This window comes from Sorex fumeus, unplaced genomic scaffold (assembly GCF_029834395.1).
Source record: "Sorex fumeus unplaced genomic scaffold, SorFum_2.1 ptg000043l, whole genome shotgun sequence".
Lineage (NCBI taxonomy): Eukaryota > Metazoa > Chordata > Mammalia > Eulipotyphla > Soricidae > Sorex > Sorex fumeus.
This window is the reverse complement of record NW_026606100.1, coordinates 17,093,162-17,116,224: the sequence shown is the minus strand read 5'-3', so window position 1 is coordinate 17,116,224 and position 23,063 is coordinate 17,093,162. Positions and strand designations below refer to the sequence as shown.

The 23,063-nt window shown below is 37.8% G+C and overlaps 1 protein-coding gene across 1 annotated transcript in view; it reads right to left on the bottom strand.

The window, feature by feature from the left end:
- The window catches only part of BICC1 (BicC family RNA binding protein 1), a 379,808-nt gene that overhangs the window by 3,076 nt on the left and 353,669 nt on the right, over positions 1 to 23,063 (bottom strand). Inside the window, exons 15-20 of the mRNA XM_056120915.1 lie at positions 22,312 to 22,477; positions 17,966 to 18,005; positions 17,423 to 17,577; positions 10,276 to 10,432; positions 7,191 to 7,351; positions 4,155 to 4,254 (exon numbers count right to left, since the gene is read on the bottom strand). Of these exons, the coding sequence (XP_055976890.1) occupies positions 4,155 to 4,254; positions 7,191 to 7,351; positions 10,276 to 10,432; positions 17,423 to 17,577; positions 17,966 to 18,005; positions 22,312 to 22,477 (779 nt within the window). The remainder of the gene's footprint in view (positions 1 to 4,154; positions 4,255 to 7,190; positions 7,352 to 10,275; positions 10,433 to 17,422; positions 17,578 to 17,965; positions 18,006 to 22,311; positions 22,478 to 23,063) is intronic.

Here is a 23,063-nt window from a genome sequence, read left to right as displayed (position 1 = left end):
AAGCATACCAGTGGGATGTTTCTTTAAATAAAAAGCAGTTTAACAAGTTAATCCATGTGAAAATTAATGATAATTTAACCTGTAGATTTAGGAGAAAACAAAGATGCTTGTTTTTAACTTTAAAGAAATTACACTTGATGGAAAACACTATTTACTTTCTTTTTCCACACCCTGTGGGCTGTCGGGGTGGATCAGCCACACGTAGGTCCCTCACCCCTATACTGCTCCCCCTCTACCCCATTCATAGATGTACACATGCAAGTCTCAAATCACATTGTTCTTGCTAATGAACTTAAACAAGGAAACAGAACAGTCAGAATCTGGAAGCCAGGGCTTCTGAGAACCGCTGCAAACAAATACCTGATTACACAGTTCACGCACTGTCTTTTGGGAAGGGTAATGTTTACCTTTTATAGTACCCAGTACTTTATAACATAGCACCTGAAGTTACACTGCAAACTCTGCTCTGCCACAGTCATGCCAAGAACAGACACTATAGCAGGTGGCCAAGGATAGCCCTAGCACCAGATACAGGCCTTTGTTCCGAGCTCCAGATAATGAACCAAGACCCTTAATGTTGAACCTCATTGCCTTTCAAAATGTAAACGCCTGCCTTACAGGGGTCATGTAATTGTAGAGACAACTCTTTGTTTCACATTTAGGTCTTGGAGGAGGAGTAAAATAACAGTGATTTATTAGAGCCAACTACACAAGAAGCACTTTATATTCGGTTTGTCCTATTTGCCTTCCTTCAGAGTAATACTATCATGATTCTCCATTTTAGAAACACACTAACTCGCCCCACTGGCAAAACCCTGCCTGTCCAATGTCAAGATCCAAGCCCTGGGCTGCACTAATTCAGGGGACAGAGAAGACCAACCATCAAGAACACAGATTTTGAGAAACCGGTAGTTTCAGGTATGTCAGCTATTTTAGTATGTCAAATCTGTTCTTACAAAGAAAATATAGTTTAAGAACTCTGAAGAAGTAAGGAAGACATTTAAAAGGAAAAAAAATCAAAAAAGACAAAAAAACGACATGCAGGCATGCATACAGATGACCATTTCAAGTTCTTCCAGAAACACAGTAACAAAGAAATTCCTACTAAAAGCTGAACACATGGATGCTGTTTTTAAAAGGACTGAAACCAAGAACTCTTTAAAGGCACACTACAGGAGAGTTAAGAATAGATGAATCCTTTCTTTGCTCTCCATTTTCTCAGAGAGCATGAAGACAACTGGGCCACTGAAGACAAAAACCTTAAAAAGGAACTGAAAACTTAAAGCTAAAAAAGTCACAGCAACTAGACTTGAGAGAATAAAATTATGAAGGAATTCCTAAAGACAGTTATTGGTATGTACAGAGATAAATCTTCAAGAAAGACTATCAAGGAACAACTCCCACTACAGAGACCTTAGTTTGTTATTTAATTAAAATGCAAACTCCTCCCTCGGATTTTTTTTTCAATAAGCCTAAGGAATAGTTTGGGAAAATACCAACCTTTTTCTTTGAAATTCCAAGGTTCACACAATCCTGGCAGCTCTCAGGATCTTGTTGCGGATCTGAACAGAGTCACAAACTAAAAGAATAGGTCAGGAAATGTTAGATCTACCTGAGGTGGTGTGAAGTCTCTCAATAGGACACTAAACTTCCTTTCACCTAGTCCTGGCGTATTTAGCTAGCCATTCACTAAAATACTCAGAGAAGTCAAAGAATTTTTAAAACATCAAATTTTTCTGTGATCCATCTCTACCAGGGATATCTCTCGTCTCCTATCACATTAAAGTGTCTTCTGGCCCAAGATTAAAAGCCAATACGAGACCTGTGCTGCAAGAACAACTCTGATTACAAACTGAATGATCTAGAACATTTTTAAAAGAAGTTTTGACCACACTTTTCATCTAACCGAACTATGTGAATGTAACCAGACAAATGTGAATCAATGTGGCCCCGCATTCCTGCATGTATCTGGAAAATGGATGCCTCTGTAACCAGATGAATTGAATTGGGGGTGGGGGGGGCGGGGAAGTAGCTTTTTGAGGAAGCATTTCTCAACAAATACTTATTGCTTTCACAAATAATACTTTACCGGAGTTCAAACAAATGCATTCAGCAAAGTACAGTCAGATCACCCTTACATAATCATATACTACTTGCTGTGCAAAGCATGCATAAGGCATCTTATTCACAGTTGCTGATTCCCTTAAAAGCAAGAGGACATGTGAACCCCACGGAGAGGCAGTTTACAGAAGCAGGATGTGTTCTCCATAGAACCACACTAAGAACGATTATGATTTCCCTTTTTCCCACTCTCCTCCCCGAACCTATCTGAAATGCATCACAAATGTATTCCAAGTAAAGAAATTAGTAATCCCTCCAGTAACCTATGAAAGCATTCAAAGATGTCTGCTTGTTTCTGGAAACCTTCCATAGTTTGGAGGACTGGCGCATACAGAGAAAGGTTTTAAGTCTCAGTTTATCACCAACATTCCACAAATCTCCAGTGAAAGATTATGGAGTTCTGATATACTTTCTGATTTAAAGTGCTTCCCCATAAGGCATATCTTAAATCCCAGAAGGCTATTCCTAATTTAGGAATTAGAATAGCCTTCTAATATATTAGGAATAGCCCTCTGAGACTGAGCTTTGAGGTAAAGAAGCTGATAGGAAACAATCCTGTTGCTGTAAAGAGCAAGGCGGTACTACATGCGATTAACCATAGACTGTTAAAAAGGTATAGATCTTATTTTCACTATGCTCGATGCTGTCCCCCACATGGAAGCACAATCTCAAAAGTGGAATATGACCTTGTAAAGTCATTTATTCTAATTGATTTTCATGATTAAAAAACCAAAAAAGGTTTGAAAACTCAACCTGGCAGAAGCAAAGCCCACATTTCCTTATGTGAATACCCTGTTCACTCCACTTAGACCAAGCTGATCTTAGGGCAAACAAGAAAAAGCATGTGCTCTGTGAATGCAGACCTGTGGGTACGTAGAACAAGGAAACCTTTCACAAACTGAGGTGTGCAGAGCTCTAATTCTCCATAAAGGAATCTTACAGGCCCCTCAATGACCAATTTCCTACCCTATTGAAAGCTACTCTTCAGATATTAGGTGTACTTTAGAAGCCTGAAGAGTTGGGTAGGTGGAGGGTGCCATATGCTGTCAAAATAAAATGGGAACCCACTGAGGTTCTTCATTTCATTTGCTGCTCTGATTAGTGAATGCTGTTAGGAAAGGGGGTTTCACCAGTTGGATGCCACTGTGATAAAGTCTTTCCCTGCAAATTCCATGTTTTGGAAAAGCAAAGTCATTTCCTTTCAACACTTGACATCTGGCTTTTGCTTCAGTCTGTCTGTATTACTGGAAGTCTGGCATACATACAAAACTGAGGTGACGTTTATCAAAAAGGTCTTTAAAAAGTAAACCCATTTTTCCATTTTTCCAATTTCTTCACATTTCTATAACACCATTTTTGAGGTATATTGCTGTGAACTAGCTGACTATTCATTTGGATCAAATCCTTCCAAGTGGCAGGTGCCCAGTCAAAAGGATTTTTTAATACCAATAGTTATATAACAGACACACAAAGACAGAATTGGAGACAAACAACATTCTATTCCTTCATTTTTTTACTACCTGTGGGACACTACACCATTATGTGACTCACAAATCTAGGAAATATTAAAAAAGCATTAATACTGCCAGGTTGCAGCAAAACCAAAGAATATGCTTTTTTCTATGGTGTAAACACCTCTGTTCGCATACACACACACACACATACACACACACAGACACACACACATGCCAAGTCACATAAATCTGAAATGTAACAGACATAAAACAGCCGATCCAGAATAATTACTCATCAACCCAACAGTTTACACTTAATACAATAAAAAAGAACTAAATAGCTCTCCCATTTTGATATTCTGTCAAAAGCAATACTTTCTGCAGCAATGTGTAAGGTTGATACAATCTGCATAATGTTTTAATGAAACGGTAGGAACAATCTCAATATTTATTTGCAGAATACTCAAATCATAATCACTGAGGTATGAGCATAGTAAGAAAGTGGCTAAGGGTTAGGCTCAGCCCTACGGGCAGAGGTCATTCAAGTCTTAAAATATGAAAATGAATATTTATAGTCACCTGAGATTGCAAGTAGCATTTTCCTTCTGGCACCAAAAGTCGTGATTCCCAGTTCTTTCAAATCCTGATCTGTGAGAGTGAGGAATGTCTGAAGATCAATCTGTGGGTGAGAAAATAATCTATAACCAATATATTAAAATATCTTCTTTCTCATTAACTCATTATTGCAACTTTAAAAATTAATTATGCCCAGCTTATTTTGGAAAAAGAATGATGGTGTCACAAACCAAAGAGAATAAAGGTAGCGAAACAAGTGATGGAGTAGAAAAGTCCGTCTAAGTCAGTGATTTACTGGAATTGAAGTAAAAGATAAAATTTTTAGTTCTGCATCTCCTGAGAGCCAGGGCAAAAGGGAAGATGGAGAGTTCTAGCAAACCGATAAAAGGAAGAATAGCTGTACAGAAAAGAGAAAGTACTTTTAAACTCTGTATTTTGACATGATAAAAATTAAATACCATTGTGAGGCAGAATTTTCCATTATATTCTATATAAAACTTAGAAAGGGATCCCCAGGCTACAAATCACTTGGCACAGCCCAGAAGACTATCTCTGAAAAACTAGGATATATGTATTTTGAGGACAGTATAAATAAACTCTAGAATCAGTGACAGTATGTAGGGAAGTAACCCAAGGATGCTACCATTTCCTTAAACATCGGGTAGGGGAACAAAGAAAACAGGGGCTCTGAGGCCAGACACCTGGGTTCAGAACACAGCAAACTATATTTTTCCATAAAACTAAAGAACACACCCAAAATCTTTATTTTTATTTTGGAAGTACATCCAGATCTTATGGCACCTTATCCTAGTTAACATGATCTGAGACTCTCTGAAACAGAACGTCTATATCTAAAACTTTTCCGAAGGGTCAAGGGGTAGTAACTCTTTCCGACCCACTTGGCCATACTTTCTCTGTATAATCTACTCAACTGTGCAGAGTTAGTTTGAAAGCCACCATGCGTAACCGAATGAATGAGTGTGGTTTCCAATAAGATCTTATTTACAAATCAAGCCCAAATTTTGTCTGCTTTATTAGATATAGCAAGAAAGACTTTTTACGTTTTCTTCCTTCTTGGAGCAACTGAATAAGAAATACATATAAATATTTTTGAACTTATCTAAATAGAATATATATATGTTTTGTAATGATTTTGTTTCTTAAAATTTCTTGGAGACACTCTGCGTGTGAATAAGTTAAAGTAACTCTGCACTTGAGTGTTACCTAACCAGTCACTCTCAAAGAAGAAATATGGCAAAAAGGCACATGAGAAAATGCTCTACATCATTAATCACTCTCAGTAAATGAATAAATGCCTTTAATATTCTGATAATAAAAATTTTATTCAACTTAGTATTTGTTTGACCAAGAATTTTTCAAATTTAAATACAAGGAAAAGAAGACTACACCCTGAAATCCAATACACATGTTTAATGAAAAAGTTCAGCAATTAATAATAAGTTAGGAACCATGAATAACACATGAAATTCATGTGACACAAATTTAGGATCATAAAAATTCTAGATTTGGGGGGCTGGAGTGATAGTACAGTGGGTAGGGCATTTGCCTTGGATGCGGCCTACCCAGGTTCAATTCCTAGCATTCCATATGGTCCCCCGAGCACCGCCAGGAGTAATTCCTGAGTGCAAAGCCAGGAGTAAACCCTGTGCATCGCTGAGTGTGACCCAAAAAGCAAATAATTAATTTTTTTAAATTCTAGATTTTGAGAATCAAAAGTGACAGTGGAGAGGAGTTAGACATTTTGTGATGATCATCATGTAGCATATACAGTTGTCACTATATAAAAGTAGATATGTGAAACTAACAAATATGAACTAAATGTTTTAGGTCAGAACAAAAGATTTCTGCCACCAGAAGAGGGTAGGGAGGTAGGCAAATCTATATGGCTCCATGGCTGATGGTGGAAACTAGACTTGATGGAAATCACTACATAGCACATATAGATGTCAAGTTGTAATACTATATATCTGAAACCTACATTATTTTATAAATGTTACTTCAATAAAACTTAGAAAATAACATTCTCACATAATCCTTTGGTTTACCACAGATACATGTCTGGGAATGACTGACTTAAATGGTGTTCTGCAGGGTGAATTAAAAGTCATCTAGCATCAAGCATGGAATAATGTGTATATCTGAAAAATAATCTTATATATCTACAGTCATGCATGCATAATAACATTTTGATCGATAACAATGACTCCTTGTAAAATCCATATGTATACCTATAGACTAACCATTTAAGTCTGTGTAAGTATACTTATTACAGTTTTTACACAATGAAATCACTTGACAGTGCATGTCCCAGAGCCATTTTAAGCTCCACAGTATTGTATTCTGACTTTCTGTCCCAATGTACTAGTTGTACTTTGATAATCTGAAAGCATTATTAGAAAAAAAAATCACTCTTAGAACCTCCTCTCTTTCTGTCAGTGCATAATGTCCAAGACTGATTAGTTTGATCCAGATCCATGGTCGGGAAGATTCAAAAGATGGGTAAGTTCTGTCTCAGCTCAGAAATAGCCCATATAGTAAATAAATGTAAAAATAACAAACCCATTATACTCTGTGATAACAGACTTTAGTAACCAGACAAGGGTGGAGGAAAAGACACATGTTATAGATGCTGCTATTTAAAGTGCAACATATAAAGAAATCAACTATTATGATTCAATCATATTAAAACTAGACTTGTTGCTCATCTTAGGAGAACAATGAATCCAAAGCTTCTAAGAATCAATCCACTAATTAGGTCTTTTAGCTAACACTGGTAAAGAAAGGCTATCCTTTTTCCTTTTCTGCATTTTCTACATATTTGCTATCCATGTTTACTGGCTGCACTAAATAAGAGATGCATGACATTTTTCTTAACGGCAAAAACAAGCTACGAAGCTTGAATATTTAAATGCTCAGTGAGAGGACAGTCATAGGTCAATGAGTGATACCATTCTAGAAGGAGACATACAGAAACAGCCAAATAAAGACACCCAGGAAAATGCATGCATACTGACTGACCTCTTGCTGCTGGAAGACGTCTGTGTATTTACCCAGGCCCAGCTTACTGAAGAGCTCAGGGAGGTCAGAGCCTTTGAAAGAGCTGTTCAGGTTACAGCCGTTGCTCCCTGTCAGCGAAGAAATGCAGTCCATGTAATTGCTACTGCTGAGATAGTGTTCCGCTGAAAGCCAAAGGAGAAACAAGCTGAAAATGTAAACGCCCAGAGAGGATATAGTTTAATTAAAAGTTTTAATCACTCCAATATTTCAGGTTCCTCTGTTGAGCTGAACAGAGCAATAGCTGCAGTGATACGGCAATTCTTTACTAAAACACTGGCTTTTCATTAAGGAAATGCTGGTTATTGCTTTCAGAGAGGCTCTTGCCATTTAGAGAGTTACTCTTGAGGGGCAGCAATTCAGCAACAGTGCCTCTGTAGTTAATAATCATTAATTATATTCTCTCTAAGCATTCAGAAGCATTTTTCTTTATAATTGATTTAATATGGATTAAATAAGCTGGAAAGAGGATTTCTGGGACAATAAAGGTACAGCAAGTTACTGTAAATAAAAGTTCTTTACACAGCCATGCTTTCCTGAGATCAAAAGAATCTGATATTACAACATATAACTCCCGTCCTTTCAAATATAAAATTTGATAATAAGTTCACAACATAGAGCATTTCCAAAATGAGGAATACATCTAAAATGACGAGAATGATATGCTGGAGATCCTAGATCTCACTGATGACAGAAATAACTCTGTGTCTAGAGAAAAATGCTAAGGATTTTAGATGGCTATCTGATTGGTGAGCACATGTTTCTCTACAGTCTGTGGTTCTCAGACCCAATGACAGGCAAGCCATGTCAAGTGCCTAATGAAATGTTGAAAGATTGAGACTTCTATCTATTACTTTGACAATGCTGCTTCAGGAATCCTGGAGAGAGAATGGTAGATACTCAGTCACTGAGATCCATCCATCTCCTCTCGATTTGCCAAATCAAAAAAATCTTGTTCAATTTTGTTGAGTGCCACAAATCACATTTTCCAGATTATTTTCATCTCCCAATTAATAAGTCCTTTATGTAGTTGAGAGATGGTACAGACGGAAATGCACTAGCCCAGCATGTGACCAACCAGGGCATGATCCCAAGCACCACATATGGTTCCACGAGCACCACCAGGAGTAGGCCCTGAGCACCCTGTATACGGCCACAAAAACAAAACTAAACAAAAACAAAGGAAGTCTTTTATATATCTGAAGTGGAATATGTTTCTTCATAAGGCTTTTATGAAAAACACTTGTTTTTCACCAGTTCAAGGTAAAGCCCCAATGTCATCAAAAGTGATTAATGAAGAATAACCAATAAAGTACCAGGTCAAGGGTGACACACACAAAGTATAGGGTAATGACAACATGGAAAGTACTGGCAGGATACTTGTATATAAGGTCATTTATTGTCCAAATAATATAGATGGAGTTATTGAAAAATGTTACACTGCAACATTTGGGTATTGATAACGAAAAAACAGATACTTGTGACCTTGACAAGGATGTCAAGGAAAAAGTATCTCAAAGAATGCTGATCAATAGCGCACATGAGGCTATTCAGTTTATCTGTGGTTAGTGGGAATTATAATGCTCTCTAAGTATAAAAATACATCAGATTTTGACAGCAGTGCCCAAAACACTACAAAATATCTCATAAAACATCATCTTATTAGGGTTGGGGAGATTCTGAAGGATTAGGGTGCATGCTAAGCACCAGTTCTGATCCTTGGTACTAGTAGCACCAACCCCTTTGATTCAATTGCTAGCCTAGATGGCTGAGAATAACTGAAGTGGTTTCTGGGCACAGTAAGAACCACTTGGAAGGCCCCTATACCAATGAAGTCTGTAAAGCAATTGCACATTTAAATATTTATACATGTTGGGTTAAACAAATATATCAGTTGAGATTTGAAAAAAGATTTAATAAAATATTCTTAGTGGCAAATATTTACGGACACTAAGAGTCCTGTGTTTCTTTAAATAGAATTTAATTTAAATATTACTTTCTAGATTCCCTTTCAAACTCTTAAAATAGATAAGGAAAGCCAACTGTGTTTTTATTTAATCATTTCATTTTATTAGTAACTAACTTAACCCTAATTTGGGAGGCAGCTAAATTGTACAGTAAATTTTAATTCAGTTAAGGAAAAGAAAATGAAGAGAAACATAAACAACCAGTAATTAATAGGGCGTCTCTGGGATACTACTGACAATACACTTGGGAATGAAAAGGATCACCAGGCTTTTGTATTTAAACTTGGCTGTCCAAACAGGCCTTTTCAGGACTTGTCTGAAACTCAACAATGCAGCCAAATTGGCTGATGGTAAAACTTGGCTATTATTACTGTCTACTCCACTCATTTAGATTGTCTTTATTCAAAAATTATTCCAATACTTCAAGCTACTTGTCTCTGGATTCAAATTTTATCAGAAACCCTAATAAAGGACTCATCTCATGATAGCTATGTCAATTCTTGTCCACTCACCTATTTTTTTATTGTTTCCAAGCGTGGAAGTGACTACAGACAAAACCATAGGACTCATGCTGAGCCTTAACCATATTTGTTCACTCTTAGAAGTGCAATTTTTTTAAACTTTTCTGTTTGTTAATTTAACTACATCTTGTCAATTGAAAAATAAATATATCATGCTTTTCATCTTTTAGTAGTTACCCAATGGGCAATGACTACTATTGTCAAGATAGTGATTTCACTGAATATTACTCATCTCCTTAAGTCCCTCTCTTTTCCTCATCATTACCTGTAATATTTTGTAAGATTTATTCATTCAACAGATATTTATCAAGCACCTACAAGGTGTTGACATTATTAGACATTTGGAAAAAAAAAACAAATAAGGTATAGTCAAACAGAATTTCAAGCGCTTGGGTACTCATTAGTAATTACTGAATAAATGAATATAGTTCCTGGTTTGTGAAGCTCAACTTCCACAGGAAGAGACTCAGAAATCCGAGTTTGTAGTTTAACATCACTTTAAGCCAAGAAGCAAATTATAAACTGATGACACCAAAAGTCTTATTAAAAGTCAAAGCTCACTTGATTTGTTTTGTTTACGTTTGGGACTCCCAAGAGAACCTGCAAATTCACTGTGACTCGTGGGTCCTATTCCATTTCGGTCTCGCCAGTTATCAGATTCACTTCCACTTCCCAAGTGCTCACGACTGTTGGATCTCGACAGGGACATTGACGAGCCCTGCAACAAAGCCAGGTAAGAAAGGTTTAATCAGGTGGGTTCCTGGGGTTGGAGGAGAAGCATGCCATTTCACATCAGAGTGTAATTTTCTTCCTCTGCTCAATGCTGCAGTTGCCATGGATACTAATGTTCAAGTAATGTCCTGATCATAGCCTTTGTCCTCAACCATCCACTATGGACATAGGTAATACAGTGAAGTCTCCCCCTTTTTTCCCCTTATGAGAATTGATTGTGTACCCACTCCTGTCCCAGAGTTATATATTTGTAAAGTAATTCCAAGAAACTTCTTACTATTTAATAAATTCACTGAATTCAGCCTCATAGCAGCATAGCCATAGGTGGCCACACCGTCATTTAATCTCTGGGTCAGAGATAATATAGAAGGTAAGGTGCCTACCTTGCATTTGGATAATCTGGGTTCAATCCCTGGCACCCTATGCGGTCTTTTAGCAATTCCAGGAGTCATTCCTGAGCACTGTTGAGTGCAGCCAAAACAACAACAAAACTTTCCTTCTAAGTTTCATGATACATTTTCTAGGTTTTCTGCCATTAAAGGATTTTCTTCCTCTATCTATTCCAAATGTCCATTAACCATGTGATTTGGTCCCAGGTACCTCTCGTCACACTTCACACTTTCTTATTAAGTAATCTCATCTTTCGAACACAGGGGATTGCCCTGCCACAGAGGCAGGGGTGGATGGGGGGATGGGGGTGGGAGGGATATTATCCATGGTGGTGAAAAACGGGCACTGGTGGAGGGATGGGTATCTGATCATTGTATAATTGAAACCCAAGCACAAAAAAATTGTAAATCTACAACTGTAAAAAAATAAATAAATAAAAAAAAAAGTAATCTCATCTTTCAGAGTTGAGTGATATCTAGGACTGCAAATCGTTACCTCCATGTTTGACATCTTTAACCTCTAGAATCACAGAACTGTCAAACTGACACCTTGAATTTAACTGCCCTATTCTTATTTTAAATTTGGGGTATTGGAAATATAACTATTGATTACCCAGCAGCTATACACAAACAAATCGAATCAATCTTGATTCCTCCTTCCCTCACCATATCTAACCCATCAGCAATACTATCTAGGCCGTTTCTAAACATTCCCAACTCTACCTACTTCTATGTATCTTGTCATCAAGACACTGTACTAGACATTTTTAGTGTACCCTTACATCCCAACCCAACAGTCCATGTCCCATAAACAACTAAAAAAATAGAGAAAATTATAATTCTAAAGTCTTATAGTACTTTTCCAATATTTTATCATAGATTGAGGTGTTCCACAACTGAGAAACTCCAAGCTTATATATATATATACAACTATATATATATACACAACTATATATATATACATATATATATATCAAATGAATGCAGTCATTCTACATCTGAACCTCTCCTTCTGACTCATTTCACTCAGCATGGTACTCTCCATGTCCATCCATTCATAAGCAAATTGAATAACTATTATTCCCAACAGCTGTGTAGTATTCCACTGTGTAGATGTACCATAGTTTATTTATCCAGTTGTCTACACTCGGGCACTCAGGTTGGATCTAGATTCTGGCTATTGTGAATAGTGCTGCAATGAACATAGGAGTGCAGATGGTGTTTCTAATGTGTGTTGTTGGGCTCCCATGATATACTCCCAGAAGTGGTATTGCTGGGTGAAATGAGAGCTCAATTTCTAGTTTTTTGAGGAATGTCCATATTGTTTTCCAAAAAGGCTGGACAAGTTTGTATTCTCACCAACAGTGAAAGAACATCCTTTTCTCCCCACATCCAAAGCCAGGAAAAACAAGGGCTAGGAGAATTGGTCAATGGTTGGAATCTACCACAAGTGTATATGGGGCAGAGGGTAGGTAAAATAGAGAAGGGACCAAGATGACAATAAAAGTAGAAAATGATCATACTGGACAAGAACTGAGCGTCAAAAGTAGGTGAAGAGATATACATGGCAACCTATATCTGTATTGCAAATCACAATGCCCAAAGCGGGTGGTGGGGGAAAGGGGGGAGAGAGGGAGAGAGAGAGAAGTGCTAGCATAAAAGCAGGCTGGGGGTGGGGTGGGAGGTGATGGAAGTAAAACTGGGAACACTGGTGTTGGGAAATGGACACTGGGGGAGGGATGGGTGTTGGAACACCATATGGCTAAAACCTAATCATGAGCAGCTTTGTAAGGGTCTATCTCACAGTGATTCAACTAAAAACTCTTGGGAGGAAAAATTTTAAAAAATAAAGAGAAAACACCCTCTAGCCTTTTATTTTAGTAGTCCACCAACATATCCATGTTCTACTCCATGAGCTTACCAGCTACTTCTGACTTTAGTATGTCAGGCCATTTATTTCCTTAATGCCATTTATTCCCTTATACTAGTGGTCTTGCTCAAAATTGTCACAATATTGGTCTTTTTGGTCACTGAAATCCTAGCATGAATGTCTTCTGATCTTTGGCCTACAATGATGACCTACTCTAAAGCAGCATATGTTTCTATTTAAACAGGGAATTTTATTAACGAATGCCTTTAAGAGGAGCAAAACCTTTGTATCCAATAAAGACTAAAATATTCCAGGCTGGATCAAGAGCACAGCGGGTAGGGCATTTGCCTTGCATGTGGCCAACCCGGGTTTGATTCCCAGCATCCCATATGGTCCCCCAAGCACCGCCAGGAGTAATTTCTGAGTGCAGAGCCAGGAATAACCCCTGAGTATCGCTGGGTGTGACCCAAAAAGAAAAATAAAGATTAAAATGTTCATGAAATTAAGAGCCTTATATTTAAACATTTTATCTTTAGTGCCAAAACTGACTGGAACATAGAAGGTATTTGATATTGGTGGAATTATTAATTCTCAAAGATGCTTTCTCCTACACATTCCATGTACTAAATTTTGGGAGGGAACATTGGAAAAATGACTGAGATAAAAATAATCAGCTTTTCAATTCAAAACATCTTCAATATTATAGATTTCAACCAAGAAAAATCCTGTGTCGCAAGGGAGAAAACTGATAATTGCTAGAACAATTCTCAAGGTCATTATGTGGAATAAATACAATGTAAATTCTGATTCTAATTGTTTCCTGACTACATAAAACTTCTAATCTAAGTTGATTTCATTCACTTATCTGTATCATGTGAGCTAAATAAATATGTTGGAGTAAAATGTAATTATATAACTAGTTCACTATCAATGATTATTTGTTAAAATACGAAGAACAGCTTCATTTCATTCTTTGATTTGTAAAATTTAAAATAACCTCATTACTCTTGTTACTAAGGAAATTAGATACACTTATGATTCCTAATGCAGGAATTTATTGTTCCCAAGGCTATGTGACCATTACTTTTGAGAAATAAGAGGCAAAAAAAAAGCAAAAGGATAATTTCAAACCTCTTTATAGTTCTCTTGATAGGTCAAAGACCTTTGGGGCCCAGTATCACAGTAAGTGGACAGGATCATACTTTTTGAGTCTTGCAGAAAATAAAAAAGCCTCAAGCTGTTTACTTCTTATCTAAAGAAGCTCTTTGAATCAGGCTTTTTTTCTCAAAGCTACCCTAACTGGAAACAATGATTCAAGTCTAGCTACTCTGTGATCTGAATACAGAACTCAAAGCTAGACTTGCCTGGAGCAAGTTTCCTGGAATAAGAAACTCCAAGTGCCTTGATCTCTGGCACAGAGAGTAGCCCACACCCAAGACAACCTACTGGCCAAACATGTTTCTTCTCATAGATCAGCATTCTACATGTCCATTTGGCTTTATTTTTCTTTGGAAAAGAGTATGGAAAAAAGTTTTCTAGTCATCCTCCAATTTGAAAATATTAGTGCTATAAGCAGAAATGTGGTCAAGTCTTGGGTGTGTGTGTGTGTGTGTGTGTGTGTGTGTGTGTGTGTGTGTGTGTGATTATTTTATTTTGGGGTTACAGCAGTGTTTGGGGGCTATTCCCAGTTCCATTCTCAGGGGCCGTATGGTGCCAGGGATCAAACCCAGACCTGCATACAAAGCATGAGTCTACCATTCTACACCATCTCTCCAGGGTTGTGATCCATTTCTCCAAACGAATTTTAATCCAAGCTCCCAAAGGAAATTCTTCCATGCTATCCTAAACCATAAACACAAACCTCAATGCCTCGTTTTTGTAAAGAGCTCTAAGATCTCGCAGAAAAAAAGGGAAAGGCAGGCACAGGCAAATACCAACTGGCCATATAAGATGGGGCGTTGGGGGGTGGATCTCCCCTGATTTCAGTGAATCTTAGAAGCAATGAGGGTAAGTTCAAGTCTTACATACACAACAGAGACACTGCTTCCAAAGAAAGATGGAGTACATCTTTTCATCAGCAGAGTTCAAAAAAGGTCCTAAAGACAAGGGTCGTGTAGTGAACATCTGGGCTCTGATCTAGCTGGTCACGCCCACTCCCTGTTCTTTCAAGTGAATGGGCTACTGGGTATCAGCCAGGAAGGTGGGACAGCAAGTCGAGAAGAACCAGAGCCAGAAAAGGCACAGCAAAGGACTGAACAAGACCTTCCACATCTTGTCCTCAGGAAGTGGCCCAACTGGCCCTGGGCAAGTGCCAGAACTATAGTGGCAGGTGCTGGTATCATCTGTACATCAACCGCCAGCCCCTCTGTTTCTGACTTGGCGCTTCATTGGTTTCACACTAGAACTTCTGCTGAAAATGTGAATTCCTGATGCCTATTTCCTTACCTAATGAGATCTTAAGGGAAAATTGGCACTTTTATCAAGCCAGCCAAGTGATTCTTATGTCTGTTAAGGTAGGGCAACATGGTTCTAGATCATTGATGAATTACCGTTGCTAAGTACTCTCTTGGATTAAACTGTTAATGAAAGACTTGTCTTGCTTGTGATTGATCCAGGTCAGATCTCTGGCACCACCAGGTTTGGCCCCCACCAAGTATTTAAACCGTTCCCCCACACCCACCACCTCTGTCCCAATAGAAATTAAATTCAAGGCCTTTCTCATTTCTTTTGCCATGGACTCAAACAATACAATTAACTTTCCTGAGCCCTGTTCCTTACTGAGAGGTCATAGGAATTGAAAGGATTCTGAGTGAAAATATACCTTATAACCCATAAAGAAACCCAAAATGGGGCTGGACAATAGTACAGTGGGTAAGCATTTGTCTTGCTGCAAACGCAGCTTTGATCTCTTAGCACCCAATATGGTCCTTCAAGCACCACCAAGAGAAGTCCCGAATGAAGCAGAACCAGGAGTAAGCCCGAGCACCTCTGGGTGTGGCCCCCAAACAACAAAAAGAAATCACTGAAAGTGATGGAAGATAATCATGACTGTGCACTGTCTTCACGGATTGGTCTGAGGTCTTTCTCTGGATGTAAGAAGTATGTCAAGTTGAATGTCCAATAACAGTTTCAGCAATAAGTATTAAAATACATCTTTCAGCAGGCTCTGGTAATGTTTTCCAGTGGAAATAACAGCAGCTGCTGAGCATCACAACTTATCATGTATTGTGTTACATACTGATACCCTCTCATACAACCCTCAAACCAAACCAAATGAAAAAGAGGTTAAGGAGTGAAACTGTTCACCAGAACCACACTTGTGATAGTGGTGACTGTCTGACTCCTATATTTGAATACTACATTAATAGAATAAATATAATTTCAACCTGTGCTACTGATCGCAGCAAACTGAATTAGCATTTCAATGGTAAAATATTTCACCTCTGTCAGTACACAGAATCAACCACCTACTCAATCCATTCTGCCAAAAGCAAGACTGAGCGAAACTGGTGGCCAAGGTTGCATCAACTGAAAGTCTAAAATCAAACACAGCAGTCTTAGGGTCTCTATCATCAAAAGAAAATGTTTCTTTTCTCTCAAAGCTCTAAGGGCAAAAAAGGAGTGTACCTTCTAATGCCCCAACATTATTCATAATGGCTCCTACATTTTGACAGCTGGCAGTAACTTCAATCTTAAATATAGCCTGCTGACTTGCTATTGTAAATCTGACAATGGAATTCGTAGGAGACAGTTCTTTTTAGGGTTTGAGTGGTATTTTCTTTTTCACTTGCTCAAAGAAACAAACACACAAAAATAGCACATTTGCTTTGCCTTTCATCAATGGTCTAGTTTATTACAAAGACGATGTGTTAAAAAAAAAAAAAAGGTCAATCTATAAATGCTAGTTTTTAGACTTATAAGTACGAAGCCCTTAGCCAGTGTTTGTTTTTTGGCCGATGGTAGAAGACTGTGTTTCTTGGATTAATCATTTTCATCCAAGTTTGGATTTGTCTCATCTCCTCAGTAGTTTGTGTGTGTGAGTTCACTCGGACTCTTTAGCTCTATCCCCATTCTCCAAGGTTCATAGCCAAAATCTGATACTCTCAAATGGAAAAAGCCTTGCTGTGTGATCACGTGTGGACTGGCTGAGGGCTCTGGTTCCTGGATCCCTTTTCAATGTGGTGAGGATGCCAGCTTCCCAGTTTCAGTCCGAGCAGAGGAGCCAACATCTGGGAAACATAAAATCTTGGAACTCTTGTTTGCAGTACTTCCTGCTATGCTCCTAGCATAGCTGAACACACTGAATTTTTAGCTCATACCAGAAAGCTTTGTTAAGTATTTGCTTTTTTCCCCCAGTAGAGGGCTACAAGTGATCCCACTGTATAAGGGCTTTCTCAATACATTTTTGTGTACTTTTACATATGTCCCTTACCTAATATCTTAGTCTCGTCCTATCACTTAAAACACTCTCTTCTTAACAAAAGCAGATTTATCTGAATATGCACCTCCTAATGGATGATCTATAATTTTAAGAGATTTATAAAAACCCTATAAGGCTGTTATAACTTTATAGAAAAAGGAATTTTATAGGAACAAAACAAATAAGCTATTAATGGTTTTCCTTATTGAAATAAAGAATGGAGTATGTAGAAAAGGTGAGTGTTCTTTTCTATAAGAGAATATATAGGAAGAATGAGTAGGGTATGATTCTACAAACCTCAAAAGTAGTTGTCATTGTGGGCTTATACGATACATGGTTCGCTCTTCTCAGTTCCTTGATAGTCTCTGCTGGCATGGATTTAGAAAACCCCAGGCCACTCCAGGTATTTGTGGGTGTTCGGACCTCTGTCACCACTGGTTTCTTTAACATAGCTTTGGAAAACAGATTATAAAACAAATGTTCCGTACTCTTAATGTTTTACACAAAATACCAGTGAATGCTGTTTTTAATATATGTAAATAAATAATCACTCTGTTTATTAAAAATCACTAAGTTCAGAACAAAGTGCTTTTAAAATATCTTCATAAGACATCTTATTTGAAGTAACAGTAAATTCAAATATGCGATAGCATTGTGGTGATCTAAGGTTAACCTATTGAACAAAATACATTTGACTTAAACAATATTTGTGTGATTTAAACCTAAACATTCTTGGTTTCTTTTTTATAAATAAAAAGTATCTCAATTTTACCCCAAACTTTGTATAGGTCTGCTTTAAAAAATAAAAATCAAGGTATAGATCATTAATGTATCACGTACCTTTGGTTGCTAATAGCTTCTTTTGTTCATAGTCAAAGGCCTTAAAGTAAAACAAAAAAATCTCTTTATTATAGTCTATACAAATAGCATGCCAAATTATTCCATGATTAGAGGATTTTGTGCCATGAATCACCCTGTCCAAATGCTAAGCTTTAATACACATTCATGCCTGTCCTATCATTCTGGCCCTAAACAGGTTTTGAAAACTAATTAGAATAAATAATTACTGCCTGACTTTTAAGTCAGTAACTAGGAACTAAAAAATTTTCTTAAAAAGGAAAAATTATCTACTATAAACTTCTAAACACCAGGATCAATATAAGAGAAAGCATAGCAGAACGACATAAACTGTGAAAACACTGCATTACAAAAATTTTTTCAGTTTATCTGTTTATTTTTCTTAAAAATCCCTTTTTCATTTAAGTCAAACATGGCTGAAATGATATCTCATGACGGTTTGAGAAACTGCTGAACCAAATTAACAGTCTCTGCTATTGAGATAAATTACAAATGTCTACATTTAATTTACAATGACGTTTAGCAAATCAAAGTTAGCTCCATTTACTCTGTTGCATAAGATTAGATGACATCATTTTTTCTTCCCATTGACATTAAATGAGTGGCTAAAACACCAGAGGGTCTACAAGGACCAAGGTAGTTCATTCTGAGGTAGATAGCTATATCGCAGATGTTAACGACTTAGTATTCTCAACTCCCAGTTTAGGGAATAGTTGAAGTCTTGATTTAAAAATATCGCTAATGGCTACCAGGAGGGTTAAGCACCAATTGAAGGTAATTCTTTCCAGCGCAGAGCAACAGTACAGTGGGAAGAGTATTTGCCTTGTATGTAGTAGACTGGGGTTCAATCTCTGCCCCCGCATATAGCCCCCTGAACACTGCTGGGTGTGGTCCAGAAATAAAAGATTTTTATTTTTGACACTTCTTCCTGGAGGATTATACCATGTATATATATATATATATATATATATATATATATATATTTTCTTTTTGGGTCACACTCGGTGATGCACAGGGGTTACTAATTCCTGGCTTTGCACTCAGGAATTACTCCTGGCAGTCCTCAGGGGACCATATGGGATGCTGTGAATTGAAAACCAGATTAGCCGTGTGCAAGGCAAACACACTACCTGCTGTACTATCACTCCAGCTGCATATATAATTTATGGGTTAAAACAGGTTACTTCTGTAGAATGAAATATGCTATAAATGATAATTAGACCAGAATATAAAAGTAAACAGAACCATCCCAGATCAACTTGAGAATATGGCAGTAAACCAAAAGAGCCAGCTTTTCAGATAACATAATCTGATTATATATTTTAAATCCTAGCTCTAAAATGGCCTTGGAAGTTAAAAAATAAAGAATTTTTAATTAACAACTAAGGGCAAGGTATGGGGAAAGGCTTGAATTCATTAACTGGTTTGGTATGCGTTTTGAGCACCTTCTCATTAATGGGACTATGCTGAACTTTGTGGAAGAATACAATAATGATTTTTTTTTAAAATTATAGCTTCGAAGCGTTAAGAGTCTTAACAGGAAAGAGTGAAAAGATAACTCACAAAATAAATAAGTGAGTTAAATTTGGAAAAGAGCTGGAGATGAAGTACTGCAAGAACAGTCAGGAGACACCATTCAAAGCTAAAGGAAATTGGGAAGTCTTCAATGCCTATCAATGATTTATTTACTGACTTTGAGTCAAATCTTCATTACTGGTATAAACACAACTACTTAAATTGAAATTCTAGGACTGGAATATGTTTATCCTCTAAGAAGAAACATAAAAAATGGTTCACCACAGGTGAAAACCTGAGAGAAAAGAAAGTAAGAACTACAAGATGGACTTAAAGATTAACTACAGGTGTCAAATTCCCTTTTACAAAAGGAATTCGGCACTTATTAGATGAGAGAGTTTTAATTTGTATTAAGTGAAAATAAAGATGGCATGTAAATATATGAAGTTTTTGATGCTGAATTTACAATCAACCTGGCATGTAACAGTTTACATCAAATATACTTAAAAAAATGACTTTACAAAAGCCACGACTTTCATAAATATATTCATCTAAACACAATACTAAAAAAAGTTGAAATGCAAAAAATAAAAAAATAAATGGAATTGAACCATAGTTTTCACTAGAAATATAGAAGCATAATTTAATTCCATGAATTAATTTATTTGACATATTTGTGATCTTTCTCTTTCTATGATTTTGTGAAAAATTATTCCTTTGGGGGAAAGTGGTTAATGGAGATGATAAATCTCTTACTAAGAAGTAGGAAAGTCTACTCAGTTATTCTGACACTGAAATCAATATATATATATATATATATATATATAGAGAGAGAGAGAGAGAGAGAGAGAGAGAGAGAGAGAGGGCTTCAATGACCGAATGCCAATCAGGGCCAATCAGGGCATTCAAGCCCAATACATCAGGATCCTCCGTGAGCTGTATTGCGGATTCACTACCAGGATCTCACCATTCTACAAAGAAGTGATCGTTGGTGTCAAGAGAGGGGTGCGGCAGGGTGATACCATTTCACTGAAACTCTTCAGTGCCACCCTCGAGAACATCATGCGACGACTGGAATGGGAAGGAATGGGAGTGAAGATAGATGATCGGCAACTACACCACCTCCGCTTTCCTGATGACATTGTTTTAATAACACCAAACATCAGCCAAGCGGCACAAATGCTGGCCGACTTTGACCGTGAGTGTGGAAAGGTAGGACTACAGCTGAATCTTACGAAGACAATGTTTATGAGAAACAGCCTCGTTCCTGATGCCCCATTCGCTCTCAATGGAACGACCATCTCCGAATGCAACAGCTATGTGTACCTAGGTCGAGAGGTCAACATGACAAATGACCTGGCACCCGAGCTGCGCAGGAGGAAAAGAGCCGCTTGGAACGCCTTCAAGAACGTCGAAGAGATAGCTAAGAGGATGAAGAACCTCCGGCTCCGGGCACATCTCTTTGATTCCACTGTTCTTCCTGCATTAACATATGCCTCAGAGACCTGGGCCCTACGCAAACAAGATGAGAACGCTATTCAGGTCTCCCAAAGAAGAATTAGAAAGAGCTATGCTTGGAATATCACGTTTCACTCAAATGAGAGAAAGAATCCGGAGTTCTGACATCCGTCGACGATCAAGAATCAGGGACGCTGTCTCATTTGCCAAGGTGTCGAAAATCAGATGGGCTGGTCACGTAATGAGATTTAAAGACGACTGCTGGACTAGAGCTGTTACCGACTGGATTCCACGGGATGTCAAAAGACCGCGTGGCCGCCCACCTACCAGATGGTCAGACTTCTTCGTCAAGATCATGAACGATCGGTTTGAGGCCCTTCATGTTCCCGGAGCGAACAGATGCCATTGGGCTACACTAGCACACGACAGGGACAAATGGAGACGTTACTGGCGCCCGCTCGAGCAAATCGACGACTAACAGGAAGTTAAGTGATTAAGTGATTATATATATATATATATATATAGAGAGAGAGAGAGAGAGAGAGAGAAGAATCTTCAAAAACACAAAATTCTTCTTTCTCATATTGCGATCTAAATGGAAATCTGATTTCTAAATTTCATGGTCTACATTTTATTGAGCAGTTTACCTAATAAAAACAAAATCCTGCTGAGGAAATTTCTTTATCTTCTGTTTTTTTTTCCAATTATATTCTATCATTATTATTTGGTATCTATACATAATTTTATATTAATTTTTGTAACTGTCTCAATCATACAACAAATAGAAGATTTTCGTTTTATAAGTAGATGGATAGTATATCTATTTACTCAAAGATTGTTGTGAAGGGGGCTGGAGCGATAGAACAGCGGGTAGGGCGTTTGCCTTGCCGACCGGGGTTCGATTCCCAGCATCCCATATGGTCCCCTAAGCACCGCCAGGAGTAATTCCTGAGTGCATGAGCCAGGAGTAACCACTGTGCATCACCGGGTGTGACCCAAAAAGCGAAAAAAAATTTGTGAAGCACTGACAGAGAAATAAATCTAAAATTCATCTAATTGTGTCATCTAAAATTTATCTAAAATTTAAGCAGCTGATGAACAATGTCTTTTTATAAGAGAAAGATACAAATTATTTTGTCATTTGAATATATTTTAGCTACTTTTTTGTAAGTTAATTCTTGTATTTTAGTGTTAATATTTAGTTAGAACCGATCCCTAACTACTGCAAATATATTTAAATTTAATTTGGTCTAGAGCGCAAAGGGAAATCTAATTTCTGCTCTCCTGCTAAACTCACTGGATTTCCCATTCCAAACTCTCCACCTGGACACCATTCCATTTTTCAACCCCGTTACCTGCATGTTGATGTACGCGGGCCGAGGGCCAAGACGCACCCTCTCCGAGTTTTGCTGGGCAGCTGCGGCCCTCTCAGCAGCGCGCTCGCTCCCCGGTGCTTTCTTGTCCGCCAAAGGGCTTTCTGCAGCACTCAGCTCTGGGTCTGAGAGCAACCTGTCTGTGCTGCTGTGAAAGAGAGTTCGGAACTTAACACTCCACTGTCATCTACTGGAAGTTTCCTATGGACGTTCACCACTGTCAGCTGTTTCCAGTTAGTATCTCTTTTTATCATGACGAGGCGAAGGTGTGCATATTACACCCATTTTAAAGATAAGGGAACTATTTGTTTAAGGTCACCTCTCTGGTGAATGACAGAGCCGGGACTTGAACCGAGGCATGCTGACCCTAGAGAGGAGTGAAACTATTCCAGGCTCTATAGTCATGCCTATTAAACAGAGCATAGATGATGCTCTAAAGTACACAAGTACCTCATAAAGAGCAGACAAAGACCTAATTTCCAATTTGCATTTATCGTGGAGATATATGCAAAATCCAGGACAGAAACTGAGTCTATCTCTATCTGAAGGCATGCAGATGACCCAGTTTATGTTTGTGAAATGTCTCTGACACTGCTAACAAATTAGCTATGATACAATCAGCAAATGACACTTTCTACCACACCTGTTCACAGTACATGGGAAGAGCATGAAAGCTTTACTAAAATGGGGGCAACTTGATAATTTCATATACTGGCACCTAAATTCAAATTCAA